The sequence below is a fragment of the Panthera onca genome, chromosome F1, assembly GCF_046562875.1.
Source record: "Panthera onca isolate mPanOnc1 chromosome F1, mPanOnc1 haplotype 2, whole genome shotgun sequence".
In the NCBI taxonomy this organism is placed as follows: domain Eukaryota; kingdom Metazoa; phylum Chordata; class Mammalia; order Carnivora; family Felidae; genus Panthera; species Panthera onca.
The window spans coordinates 28,889,629-28,901,792 of record NC_138355.1 but is presented as its reverse complement, the minus strand read 5'-3'; the positions used below and the strand labels follow the sequence as shown (position 1 = coordinate 28,901,792).

The window sequence follows — 12,164 nt, the reverse complement described above, 5'->3', positions numbered from 1 at the left end:
TTTTTTACTTCAAATTGGAGCTAATGATACTCAAAGATTTCAATGAATCTAAAAGGTTTCTTGAATTATGGTCAGGCCCATATGGAGAAATTTTATATATCTGTCTGTAAATGGGCATATTACTCTCTATTACATAGGAGGTAAGGTCCCAGGGTGGGAACAGGAAAAGAGGTGGCCAGACAGGAGGCACATGTGAATTTTGTGGGTGAGACTCAGGTTGAATCCAGTTACTGAGTTTGACCGAAAAGAGGAATGGACGTTTTTCAGATGCTAAGGTTGTTCTGGAACCAGAATAACTGGTTCCAAAACACAGAACATAAGCTCCCCTCTCTTTAAGATAGAGACCTTCTCTACTTCAAAGCCAAGACTCATTGCCCAAGGGTAAAGTAATTTGGGAGGAAAGTGAAATAATGTGCCGTCTGGCTGGGTCTGAGCTAGCCCCAGGGAGGCTTTGCTGCTTGAGAAGAGTTGCTCACAGAGACCACATCTGGGGATTCCTTTATTCATGTAAAAACTGAAAAGTACCTTTTTCCCCAAGAGGCCCAGACCCTCATGCCTTCTTAGTATTTGCATATGGCTTCCAGGGCAGGACACGACAGTCTTTTTCTTTACTTATCTCTGGAGCCTTGCACAGTGCCCACGATTGAATTCTATAATTCCCAATCCATCGAGATCCCTCAGCCAAGGAACTCAACTCTTGACCAGCTCTTGCCACTTTTTCTTATCCTTTTCCAATGGAATATGACCTCTGAGATTCAGAAGACTGACATGAAGCCACACACAGGGATGCCAGCCCTCCTGTTCGTTTTTACACAAAGAGACCAAACATACAAATCAAATGGATCACCCCATGGCCGGCGACCCGCTGGGAGAAAAGGCTGACCAGTGGGGCGAGGTGACAATACCATGTGAACGGGCTTGCCCACGGAGGAGGGTTCAAGGTAATGAGGTCGACAGTGTCTTCACCGTCCTGAGAGTTAGCTGACAGAGCCCTCACTCATCAGAGGAGGAGGGGATGGGCTCCTTCTTGCCGGCACTGTGCTTAGCTCGGTGCCGCTGGAGATGATTGGACCTGGTGAAGGCCTGGCCGCAGTCCTCACACTGATAGGGCCTCTCCCCGTTGTGCACCCGAATGTGCTGGGCCAGCTCGGAGGCAATGCGGAAGGCCCTGCCGCACTCGGCGCAGAGGAAGCCCTTCTCCCCAGAGTGAATCTGCTGGTGCCGCTTCAGGGTGGAGGAGCGGGCAAAGGCCTGGCCACACTGGGCGCAAGGAAAGGGCCTCTCGCCGGTGTGGATGCGCTGGTGGCGCACGAGGCGCGAAGGCTGCGCGAAGGCCACGCCGCAATCCGCGCACTTGAAGGGCCTCTGGCCGGTGTGCAGGGTCTGGTGCTCGATCAGGTTGGAGGATTTGGTGAAGCACTTGCCGCAGGTGGGGCAGGGGAAGGGCCGCTCGCCCGAATGCACGCGCTGGTGCTCCATCATTCGGCTGGCCACCGCAAACTCCCTGTCGCAAGCCGGGCAGCGGAAGGGCTTCTCGCCCAGGTGCGTGCGTTGGTGGCGCAGCAGCGACAGCGGCTTGTTGAAGGTCAGGCCGCACTCCGCGCACGGGAAGGGCTTGTTGTTGCTGTGCATGTTGCGCTGGTGTTTGCGCAGGTCGGAGGAGCGCACAAAGGCCTTCCCGCAGTCCGGGCAGGGGTAGGGTTTCTCGCCTGTGTGGGTGCGGATGTGCTTGCGGTGGTCCGAGGACCAGGTGTAGGCCTTGTCGCAGAAGGGGCACCGGTAGGGTCGCTCGCCCGTGTGCAGGCGCCGGTGCTGCTGGAGCGTGCCCCGGTGGGAGTAGGCCTTCCCGCACAGCTCACAGGCGTAAGGCTTCGTGCCTCGGGGCTGCGATGGGCTCAGCAGGCTGCCGGACTTCTGGAAGGCCCTTCCTCCTCCTCGCAGACACTTGTAGGGGTGCGCCTCCCTTTGCCCGCCCTCACACGTGCCCTCGGGATTCTGGCCCTTCCTGCCCATCCGCGCTTTGGCCTTCAGCGCTGCTGCCAGGCCGGCTGGGGAGGCCGATCCCCGCGCTGGTGTGCGAGTCTCCTGCGTGAGTAGGTCCCAGCTGCCACCGGGCTTGGGGAAACGCATGAGGGAGGAGTGGTCTGGGGTATCTACACCCCTCTGTGCACAGAAATACCTTCCAGTATCAGGGAAGCTGGATGGGACACCCAAGGCAGTGTCCAGGTTTTCCGTGGAGTCTCCGTCAGCACCTGAAGGTAGTGAGTCCCTAAGCGGTTGCGCTGGACCTAACAACTTGTGTGACGGGTCACTGGGGACGGTCCCCGGAGCTATGCCTGCCCCAGAGGAGTCCTGGGTCCGGGTGATCTTTGACTCATCTCTCCCCCAGCTGGCCTTCTTCCGAGGCACCCCCATCGGTTCCTTCCCCGGGCTCCCAGAACTAAAGGAGCCAGAGAATCTCTCTTCCTCACTGGATGGATGATCCCATGGCAAGTCAGGATTGTCTTGAGTCACTTGGGGGCTGCTTCTTGGACAGGCCTGGTGATCATGGCCCCTAGGGCTCCCTTTGTCTCCTGCCTCCCCACCGTCCTCATCCTCACTCTCTAAGCTCATGCTCAGCATCTGGGGGTCATGAGCCTCCTCCGGCAGGCTACAAAGAGGAGACACCTTGCCCCACCTGTCCTGGGGGTCCACCTGTGTCATGATGTTCAGGCACTTCTATTCCTGCTCCTCCTAGACAGAACCTTTGCTTGGCTCAGGATACCTGCAAAAAAGGGAGGTATGAAGAGAAATCACAAAGAATGTACTTCATCACCATCATGGCCACGGGGACTGAGGTTCTCCCTACAGGTCTCTTTCCAGCTGGTAGCTGTGCTTGGCATATTGTTGCTCCTCACTGGCAAGGGGGAGCTGGGCCCTCCCGAAAAACCCACACGGCCATCCTTAATCACTTTAATGGTCCACTTGCCAGAAGCCCCAGGAGAGCAGGTTGTCAGGGGTGGCAAGGGCAGGATATTTGCCCAGTGCCAGCTGGGCCCTGCCCTGTCCAGGGGGCTCAAACCTCAGCTGCTGGCCAGGTGGCTTCTCTATGAGCATGGGGGAAGACTAGAAGACAGGGCAGGACGCAAGGTCTTGGCCTCCTCAGGCTTCTTAAACTGTTGGCCCACCTGGGAAGCTGAAAACCAGGCTGGCTCCTGATGTCCCTGCCACGTGTCCAAGTCTGCCATTTCTCGGTGGCGTCAGCTGGGACTACCTCCCAGGCTCCGGGGTGTGAGGCCATGTCCTCCAAAGATAAGGAGCAGCCACTGGGAGAATGCAGGTGGGTCAGGAAGGTGGGTCAGGACGTACCCAAGAAGACACCCAGTCGCCCCTCCCTGCTTAAACAGAGCTTCTCAGGCCTTTGCAATAAAGAGCCCCTAGCTGCTGGGGAGGCAGTGAACATATGCACCCTGGGTGGGGGGTTGCTTGTAGAAACTTGAACTATCCTTAAAATGTCTTAGCCCCGAGTGTTGTATGTAAGCGACGAACCACGGGAATCTACCCCCAACACCAAGAGCACACTGTATACAATGTATGTTAGCTAACTTGACGATAAATTATATTTAAAAAAATACATTGCTTCATCTTAAACAGTCATGAGAATTTACATTCTATGTCATGTTGATTTTTTTGTTTAACATATCTCATTTTTATGTATTCTTACAGAAATAGTTTTATTGAAGTGTAATTGACATACAATGTTATATTTATGTATTTCTAATTTAAGTAAATCATATACACATGTATATATGTATTTATACACACATTTACCCTGTGTTTCTTTTTCTTTTCCACTAAATACTGTCTTTTTTTTCCCCCAAAGATCGTGTTTTAAGTTACCTTCGGTTTAAATGTTTAACTTTTCCCCCTTAAGCATGCAATATTTATCCCATGGCCTCATGTGTTTCTGGCAAACCCCATATGCCCCCAGGGATGCATGTACCCCGATTTGAGAAGCATAGACTTAAGGTTTTGAGAGCAAGGCATGAGACAAGGAAGCCATTGAGTTTTGTTTTCTGAGTGATTTTATTTTAGCTTGAAGACACAGAGAAAGCCTGCCGGGGTTGGCTTACTAAGGATTGTTTGTGTGAGTGACACATTTTACAGGAGCCGCTGGAGTGAGAAGCGGGCTCCTGCAGGCCTGGGGGCAAGGAGCAATTTCAGACCAGAGGGCTGAGTTTGCTTTTGTCTGGAGGCAACCTTCTGGGACTCTCAGAGGGGATAATGCTAGCAGTTCCACTTTCTGGGCAGACATTATGAGCCAGACAGAATGCTGAGCACCTCATAAGCATGATTTCATTTATTCTTTCCAGCAGTCTTTAAGAGGAATGCTGTTACTGTTAATCTTTCCATTTTACAGACCAGGAAAGTGAGGGTTCATGAGGTTTCCTACCTGCCCAAGACCACACTGCTCATAGACAACAGCCCTGAGGCTTCTCTTTAACTTGAGGCCATCATGTTACACCCTGAGCCTTAGGGCCTACCTCCCAGATGTGGCCTCCAGACTGAGGCCTGCCCTGGGGCAGGGCCCTGCCCAAGAGCAGCCACAGCATCCTGGGGGAGAGCCACTGCTTTCTGTAGGCATCAAAGCGCCTTGTGTTTTCCAGGCCAAGGAACCTTGGCTCCGGGGCCCCACCACTGGGCTCCTCCCTGCTCGTGTTGACCCAAATTGCCCTCCGCAGAGAGAGGCCAGGACACATGCTGTGGAGACTGTTGCCTGGGGTGGTCAAGAGTATTAGTCACTGAGTATTTACTTTCAGAAAGCTCCTTCTTTCCTCCTCCGCCCACCTCCCACCTCCCACCTCCCACCTTCCACCTTCCACATCTAGGGCAGGATAAGAGGAGTGATCTGTGCACTTGGTGTGGCTCCAGTGTGCTCCCCGTATGGCAGGAGGCATTCTGTTACCCCAGCAAAGAGTAGTCATTCATTCAGCAGATGTGTATCAAACTCAAAAGCATATGCTTGTGCATCAATTAGGGTCTCAGAGCCTTGTTTTTCTTCCTCTGAAAGATGGAAGGTAATACCCCTACTGTGTAGTCTGTGGGAAGCTCCTGCATGCAGCTGGCATTCAATGACTAGTGCATTGTCCCTTGTACCATGAGCTCCTCTGCACCCAAGCGAGACTTCTGGGAGGTGTCTAGATGGACAGTCATAGTTTGGTGGTCAAGGTTCACACAATAAAGTCATGTCCTAGCCCCAGCTCATCAAACTGTCCTTCCCCCAGCTCCTGCCTGATCATAATCCCAGTTATTGTGTGTGTGTGTGTGTGTGTGTGTGCTTATAGGAGGGGAGCAAACCGGGGAAACCCTCACCTTGTACCTGGAAACAGAAGCCGCAGACGGAGGGAGCACATGGTGCAATGGTGGCTGGGGTTCAGCATCTAATGTCCCTTTGTGACCTGAAGCCCAGGGACCACTCCCTCCCTCAGACCTCTCTGCTCTATTCCCATTACCATGTCAGAGCATTACTATTTCATGGCTAGCATATCCCTCGAAAGGAAACCAGGCTGGATGTATTTTCAGCACACTGGTTCTTAGAAGAGTGTGTGTGTGTGTGTGTGTCTAGTCAATAGAAGGGTCACAGCACAGGCCAGCATGCCTGATCAGGGACGGTGGTCCACCAGCAGGGACAGCAAAGGGATGCTGGATTTGATTGAGATAGACTTCTTAAGCTTCTTTCTTTCTCTGGGACAACACTCTGTGCACGTTCATACAGAACTGCTTGCAGACCACTTACTTTGCCCGCCCCCAACCCCCCTCCAGCACACAGACCCTGTTTTACATACGTGTCTCGTTCCCCTTCTTCTGGGCCACAGGTGAGCCTCCTCAGGGCACGCTCCGCCAGCTCACAGCTTCTCAGAAGCCTGACAGGAGATTGTCTTTTCAGGTGGGAAGTCCCTCCCCTGTCTGAAGCCACAGCCCTAGGGAATATATCCTGTTTTCTTCCTTCTGTAGCTTCCAGAGGTTCTCTCTTGACCACCAAGAAGACCGACAGGAAGGCAGGGGCCCAGGGGAGGGCTTTCTGGCAAAGCCTACACAAACATTCCTGGTCTGGAAGAACACTGATGCCATGGTGTGGCGGGTCCCTCTGCTCTCCAGATCTGCTGACCCCCAGAGGCTGTCAGAGCACAGCCCTGCCCTGGAACTCCCACCACACTTGCCGGCCAGAAGTGGCCCAAATGTAAGACTTACTTACCTCAGACAGGGACACCTTGTAGAAGCCTGGCCTGAGGGCTTGTTCTGGCGCTGGCCCCTGCCCCTCTTCCTACTTTCCTTCTATAGATTAGTTAGGTAATCTTATAGATAGTAACTTATCAATAAGGTAACTTATCGATAGTTCTAGGTCCATCCCCGGGCAGCCACCTCCCGCCTTCTCCTCTGCCTTCAGGCCTTGCTCTCTACCTCTGGCTCTGACACAAATAGTTGCTTACCTGGGAAATGCACACAGCTGCGTGGGTCCCCCACCCTGACTTCTGTCACATGTGGCCTCTCAGCCACTGGAACCAGAGTTTGGTACAAATCAGCGGAGGTGGTGTCTCTGTCCCTCACTCTTTTGTGTCCAGTCCAGCAGCTGCAGAGAGAGCTTCAGGAGGTGGGGCCAGTGTAATACACTCGACCTTCCTGCCTGCATCCCAGAGAGCAGCCTGGGAAATACAGTGGGGCTGCCCTCTCTCACTGCCTGAAAGGTCCTGCCTTCCCTCTGCTCCCGCCTCCCCTCCTGCCAGAGCCTCCCTCCCTCTCCCCTCCTCCCTCAGAAAGGTTGCTCAGTCCTCCTGCAGGTGGCCTTTCCTTCCTGCTCACTCCCATTCCTTCTCCCCAGCAGAGCAAGAAATCCATCCTTCAGTCCTGCCCTGATATGTCCATAGGCCACTGTCACATGCAACCTTCCTGGGGAAAGCATGCTTTTTCCTTCCCCGGCAGGCAGGACAGGGTGTACAACCTCCCCTATTCTGGTGCGTGCCTTTTGTAGAGCTGTGGTTTGACAAAGGGGTGTTCCCAGAATTTTTTGAAGTACTCATCGGCTCAAACATGCCCATGACAATTTCATGGCGGGGTGGGATGCAGGGAGATTGTTTTCTCTCCTTATTCTCATGGATACCAGGCCTGCCTAGGACCTCTCTCCATCCTTCAGCATTGGTTCCCATGCAGGTTCATTTTGAAGAAAAAGGTTGGCCCAGGATAGGAGAGTCACTCTTTCCAGAACTTGCACCCACTCACGTCTAATGTGTCTTTACTAGGGTGAAAGCTCAGGACATTAAAACAGGAGATGGGAGTATGGTACCTGTGATGTCCCTGAGTAGCCAAAAAGTATACTGGTTGACAGCAGGGTTGTGGGACTGACCTACCTTACCACTCACTAGCTGTGTGACTTTGGGTGGGTTACTTAATCACTCTGTGCCTTAGCTTCTCATCTGTAAAATGAGAATCCCCATTTGATGGCATCAGATAATGGCATCCTCATCATGGGGGTCTTGGAGAATCAAATATGCTAATGCATGTAAAGAGTTTAGCTCAGTATCTCACACATAGCTGTGCCCAGAAAAGTCAGCTGCCTTCATTGTTACTACTGATGCTGTTGTTTCTAGGGAAGACATGGCTCAAGGGGCTCCTTTTGATCCCAGTGGCCTCGTTAGGGCTGCAACTCTGACGGCAATACTGACACCTCATCCGTTTTTCTGAACAGCAATTTTCAGAGTATGATCCAGAAAAGCAGGTCTATCTGCACCTTGGAGTTTTATAGTTGTGGCTTCAGAGGGAGTAGGCAGACAGCAGAGATGCCTCGAGGTCTTTGAGTCTCAAAGTCTAGAACAGGATTCAAACCTTCATATCCATAGAACCCCTGAAATAAACTGCAGAATGCTACAGCTATGTGGATATGCACTGTTTGAGCAAGAAGATCCCTAGCGATCACATATTTCTCGAAGGGACCATGGTCCCAAAAAGGTTGAGAACCATTGGTGTTGGCAGGGATGGTGTAGGATGGGGGAAAATAGACCCTTAAAGTAAAATGTCTCCCACAGCAACTTAGCAGATTCTGTTACCACCAACCTGCATCCCAACACTGTTGCTCAAAATTTCTCAGGTGGCCATATTGTATAGTGTTGGGCTTTGGACACCTTTGACAAGGAAATGGCTCAATTCCTCAGGAGGGGCCTGTGGTGGTGAGAGCTGGGGCTGGGGTCAGCCTGCATGTGTCCCTCCCCATGGCAGCTTCACAGCGATGATGTACATTCACTGAGCTTTCCTTGTGCTAACGCTATGCTAACATACCACATGCAGTGTCTCCATTAATCTTTACCACATTTTGATGGAGTGGCTCCTGTCGATGGTATTCCCATTTACAGATTGAGGATACTGAGGCACAGACAGCTTAGTGCATTATCTAAGGTCGCAGTGGAGCTGTGATCGATTCTGAGCTGTTAGGGTCACATTCTTAACCACTACAGGACAAGTGACCCACACACTGACCCCTTAGAGTCTGCATGGTTGGCCTTTGCCTGGCTCCACCCTCATTTCCTCCTGAAAACTTAGTCCCTCCACCCCGAGGCCATGTGACCTGTGTATGTGAGGTCACTGCAGTCACTCTCCTAGAAGATCTCTTTCCTCAGTACAGCTGCCTAAGGAGACAATGGTTCCATTGAATGCCTACCTGTTAGTGTCCATCCTGAACAGCCTGTTCCTCATCATGCTTTATTTCTAGCAACTGTAACAAATAATTAATTACCATATACCATGGGACTTCCTTCCATGTTAACTTGCCCACTTTGTCTCCTCCTTGGTTTTCAAGGCACATTGGTGTTATCATCTCACTAGTATGTAGGCCACCTAGCAATGAAAGGGGTAAGGAGTGGCCCAGATGCTACCTACATAGAAAAATAATGTGTGCCTTATATCTCCCTGAATCACCTACCCTGAGATGTCCCCTTAGCCATCTTAAAAATCCTGCTTTGAATTGGAGCACACTTTTTCTATATATGAGACTTCGCCATCCTGATGAGTTGTGCACAGGGCACTGATCAGGTCTCAGAACTGTACTCTGGGTCCTGCTTAGACCACTGGTCAACCTGCTGCTCAGATCCCTTTTGTTTCCTGGATGCCTCCACTTCTGATAGCACAAGCATATTCACTGTCTCATCCAGTCTTCCCAACAGTCTCTGTAAGGACCACAGGCATTGGAGTGAAAGGACTTTCCCCTAGGACCACATCTTTCCCCACCTTTTAAAGAAATTTTGGAATTTATATCATTCTGCTCAATCCTATGTTGTGGAAACAAGGGAGACATTGTTTTTACTTATTTGTTATTATTAACAAGTCTGCCTTAAAAATCTGGTATTGTCCCAGAGCTGCCCTGACTGGCAGTGGTGAAAATAAGGGACCCCCTTCCTGCTTATCTGGGAAGGGAATAAAGCAGAGATGAAGAGAAAAGCACAAGGCAGGAAGAGAAAGGAAGGCACCTGGCCCCCACTAGGCACTGTGTAGGGGCCCAGCAGTGTCTGAACTACATGGATGGCTGAAGGGAACTGAGTGACATGGGTAGAAAATGGACGAGATTGACCCTCTACCTGGAGGGTGCTTGGCACCTTGCTGAGCTGGTGAACCATGGCTGAGTCTGGACACTGGGTCAGACAGTAATTCTGAGAGGACCCGAGAGTCTTCCCAAGTTCTGCAGATGAGACTCTGAAGCCTGGACCCTCTCCCCTGCGGGTTTCCCCATGCTCTGCCACCAGCTGTCACCAATCTGCTTTCTTGTACCAGCCCTGCGTCATCCTTGAGGAAGATTAATGGAACCACTTAAGTGTCCCAAGCACAGTAGTGTTGTTTTTCTCTCAGGCATGAAACTTTGTTGAGTAAAAGTATATAAGCGAGAAGCAGAATTGTGGGTGGGATAGGAACTGGGTACATGATCTTAGATTAGACACATCTGGCTTCGAATCCCAATTCTATTTGTTAGATGACCTTGATCAGTTTCCTTACCTTCTTTGAGTCTTGGGTTCTCTGTAGAATGAGAATAAGAATACCTTCATTGACAGGCTTGTTGTGAAAATACCCTAAAACAATATTTTTAAAGAATTTAGTCCAATGTCAACCATAGAGTGGTTTTTTAATAAGATGTATTATTATTTTTATCCTACAGCTGGTGGGAGCTTGATGTCTTTAACCATCCCTGCTCCTCTAAAATGCTTTTCCTTCTTTACCTGCCACCAGAAAACTACCATTTTTCTGGCTCACTTTGGTCTCCTTGTCCCAAGCATCCCCACTGACAGGCTAGTCAAACAGGCTTTCAACGACATCTCCAGAGCAGTGAGCCTGGGCATAAGAGCATAAGCCTGGGCTCTTCATTATGTGCTACACTCAATACATGTAATCAATGACGGGGTGGGAGGTGCGTGCTCCAGACAGGATGACAAGACGTGGTGATGACTCTGAATGCCAGTACTTGCCAGCATCTCCTGCAGAGGAGCACCAGGTGGACACCACCACCCTTGGCTGACAACTCCACCTGCCCCTGGTGAAGGCTGCACAGTGTAGTGACCGAGCATGCAGGCTTTGGAGTCAGGCTGTGTGGGTTAGTTAATCCTGCCTCTACCACTTGCTGCATGAGTGTGGGCCGGTTACTTACCCTTTCTGTGTCTCAGCCTCTTGATCTGTAAATTAAGGCTAATAATAGTTATCTACCTTACAGAGTTGTGGGGATTAAATGAGATGATGTGGCTTGCAGAGTGCAAGGACTGTACCAATATTAGATAATCATAATAAAATTTTGGGAGGGGGGAACTAGCCTCTGCTATAATCCAAACATCAGGAAGCAGTAGGGGGTGCCTGGATGGGTCAGTGGACTAAGTGTTGAATCTTGGTTTTGGCTCAGGTCATGAGACTGAGCCCTGCATTCAGCTCAGCACTGTGGAGCCTGCTTAGGCTTCTCTCTCTCTCCCTTTCTCTCTTCCCCTCCCCCGCACTCTCAAATAATCTTAGAAAGAAAGAAAGAAAGAAAGAAAGAAAGAAAGAAATAAAGAAAGAAAGCAAGCAGCGGAGAACCCCACCTCTGGTTTCCACAAGAACTCTCCTTCAGCTCTCCTGAGGCCTTACCCTATAGATGAGCTATAACCAGGTACCACTGAACCAGAACCTCTTTGGTGACTCTCCACAAAGACCAGCCCCCTTCTGGCTCCTCAAGACCCACCCTGTGCTGTGGTGGCCTTCCCAGATGAACACCAAAGCCCCTGGCCCACACTGTAGGAGGATGAGCTATATCAGCCGCAGGATGGGAATCTCTGAGGTTCACGGCCCTCTGAACACAACTGGCCAAACACTCAAACATTCACTCTCTCTATTGATATAGTAGCACATTTTCTTTGCCCTGGGGATAACACACCCTTCCAGGCCACAGAGATTTCTTCTATTCCACCTTAAACTTGGGACCATGTGGAAGACAAGGAGAGAACACCACAGACAGGACTTCCAGGAATCTCCTATACTATTAGGTTTGCCTCCTGCCTTTGCTGGTCCTTCCAGGCTGGGAGACAACAAGCCTGGGGACGCTAGAAGGGAAGGCACTGCATGTCCTTACTTAATGAACACACAGAAATAGAACCCGCTGCACTCTTCTATCAGTGGGAATCGCTGTAAGTAAAGATCACCAGCCCTAGGGCATGATGAAGCTGTTGGAAATTGAAGAAAAGGCATCAGGTCTCAGAATTTTGAATGAAAAGATCTTAGAAATTATCTAACGCAGCCCCTCTGTTTTACAGTTGCTGAGATACAAGCATTGGCTTGGTTGCTCCGTCTTGCATTTATTCATTCATCAAACATTTGGTGAGCATCACTCTATGTTTTCCAAACTGAGGCACAAAACTTGTGACCAGGCCAGGGAATCACTTTAGTAAGTCACACCCAACGTGCTTGTTTGAATAGAATGGAGTAAAACAGAACAGAGTAGAATATAAAATATACCAGAATATCTGATACATCGTAAGGAAAACTTTACTTTCAAGTTTTTTTGTTTTTTTTTTTTTAGTTTTAGTTTTATGTATATGCAGAGTTGTGATGGCAACTGTGTTTCTTACTCTGGTTTGCTTTGATTCTTGGTCACAAACACTGTACTTTGTGCCAGTCTTGCTGTGCAG

General features: G+C 50.4%; 1 protein-coding gene across 1 annotated transcript; it reads right to left on the bottom strand.

The window, feature by feature from the left end:
* Positions 1 to 22: 22 nt before the first annotated feature.
* On the bottom strand, positions 23 to 6,729 carry ZNF648 (zinc finger protein 648). The gene is made up of 2 exons (XM_060644941.3): positions 6,471 to 6,729; positions 23 to 2,764 (listed from the first exon to the last, which is right to left on the bottom strand). The coding sequence occupies exon 2, from the start codon at positions 2,701 to 2,703 to the stop codon at positions 994 to 996; it is 1,710 nt and encodes a 569-aa protein (XP_060500924.1). The 5' UTR covers positions 2,704 to 2,764; positions 6,471 to 6,729; the 3' UTR covers positions 23 to 993.
* Positions 6,730 to 12,164: the final 5,435 nt, after the last annotated feature.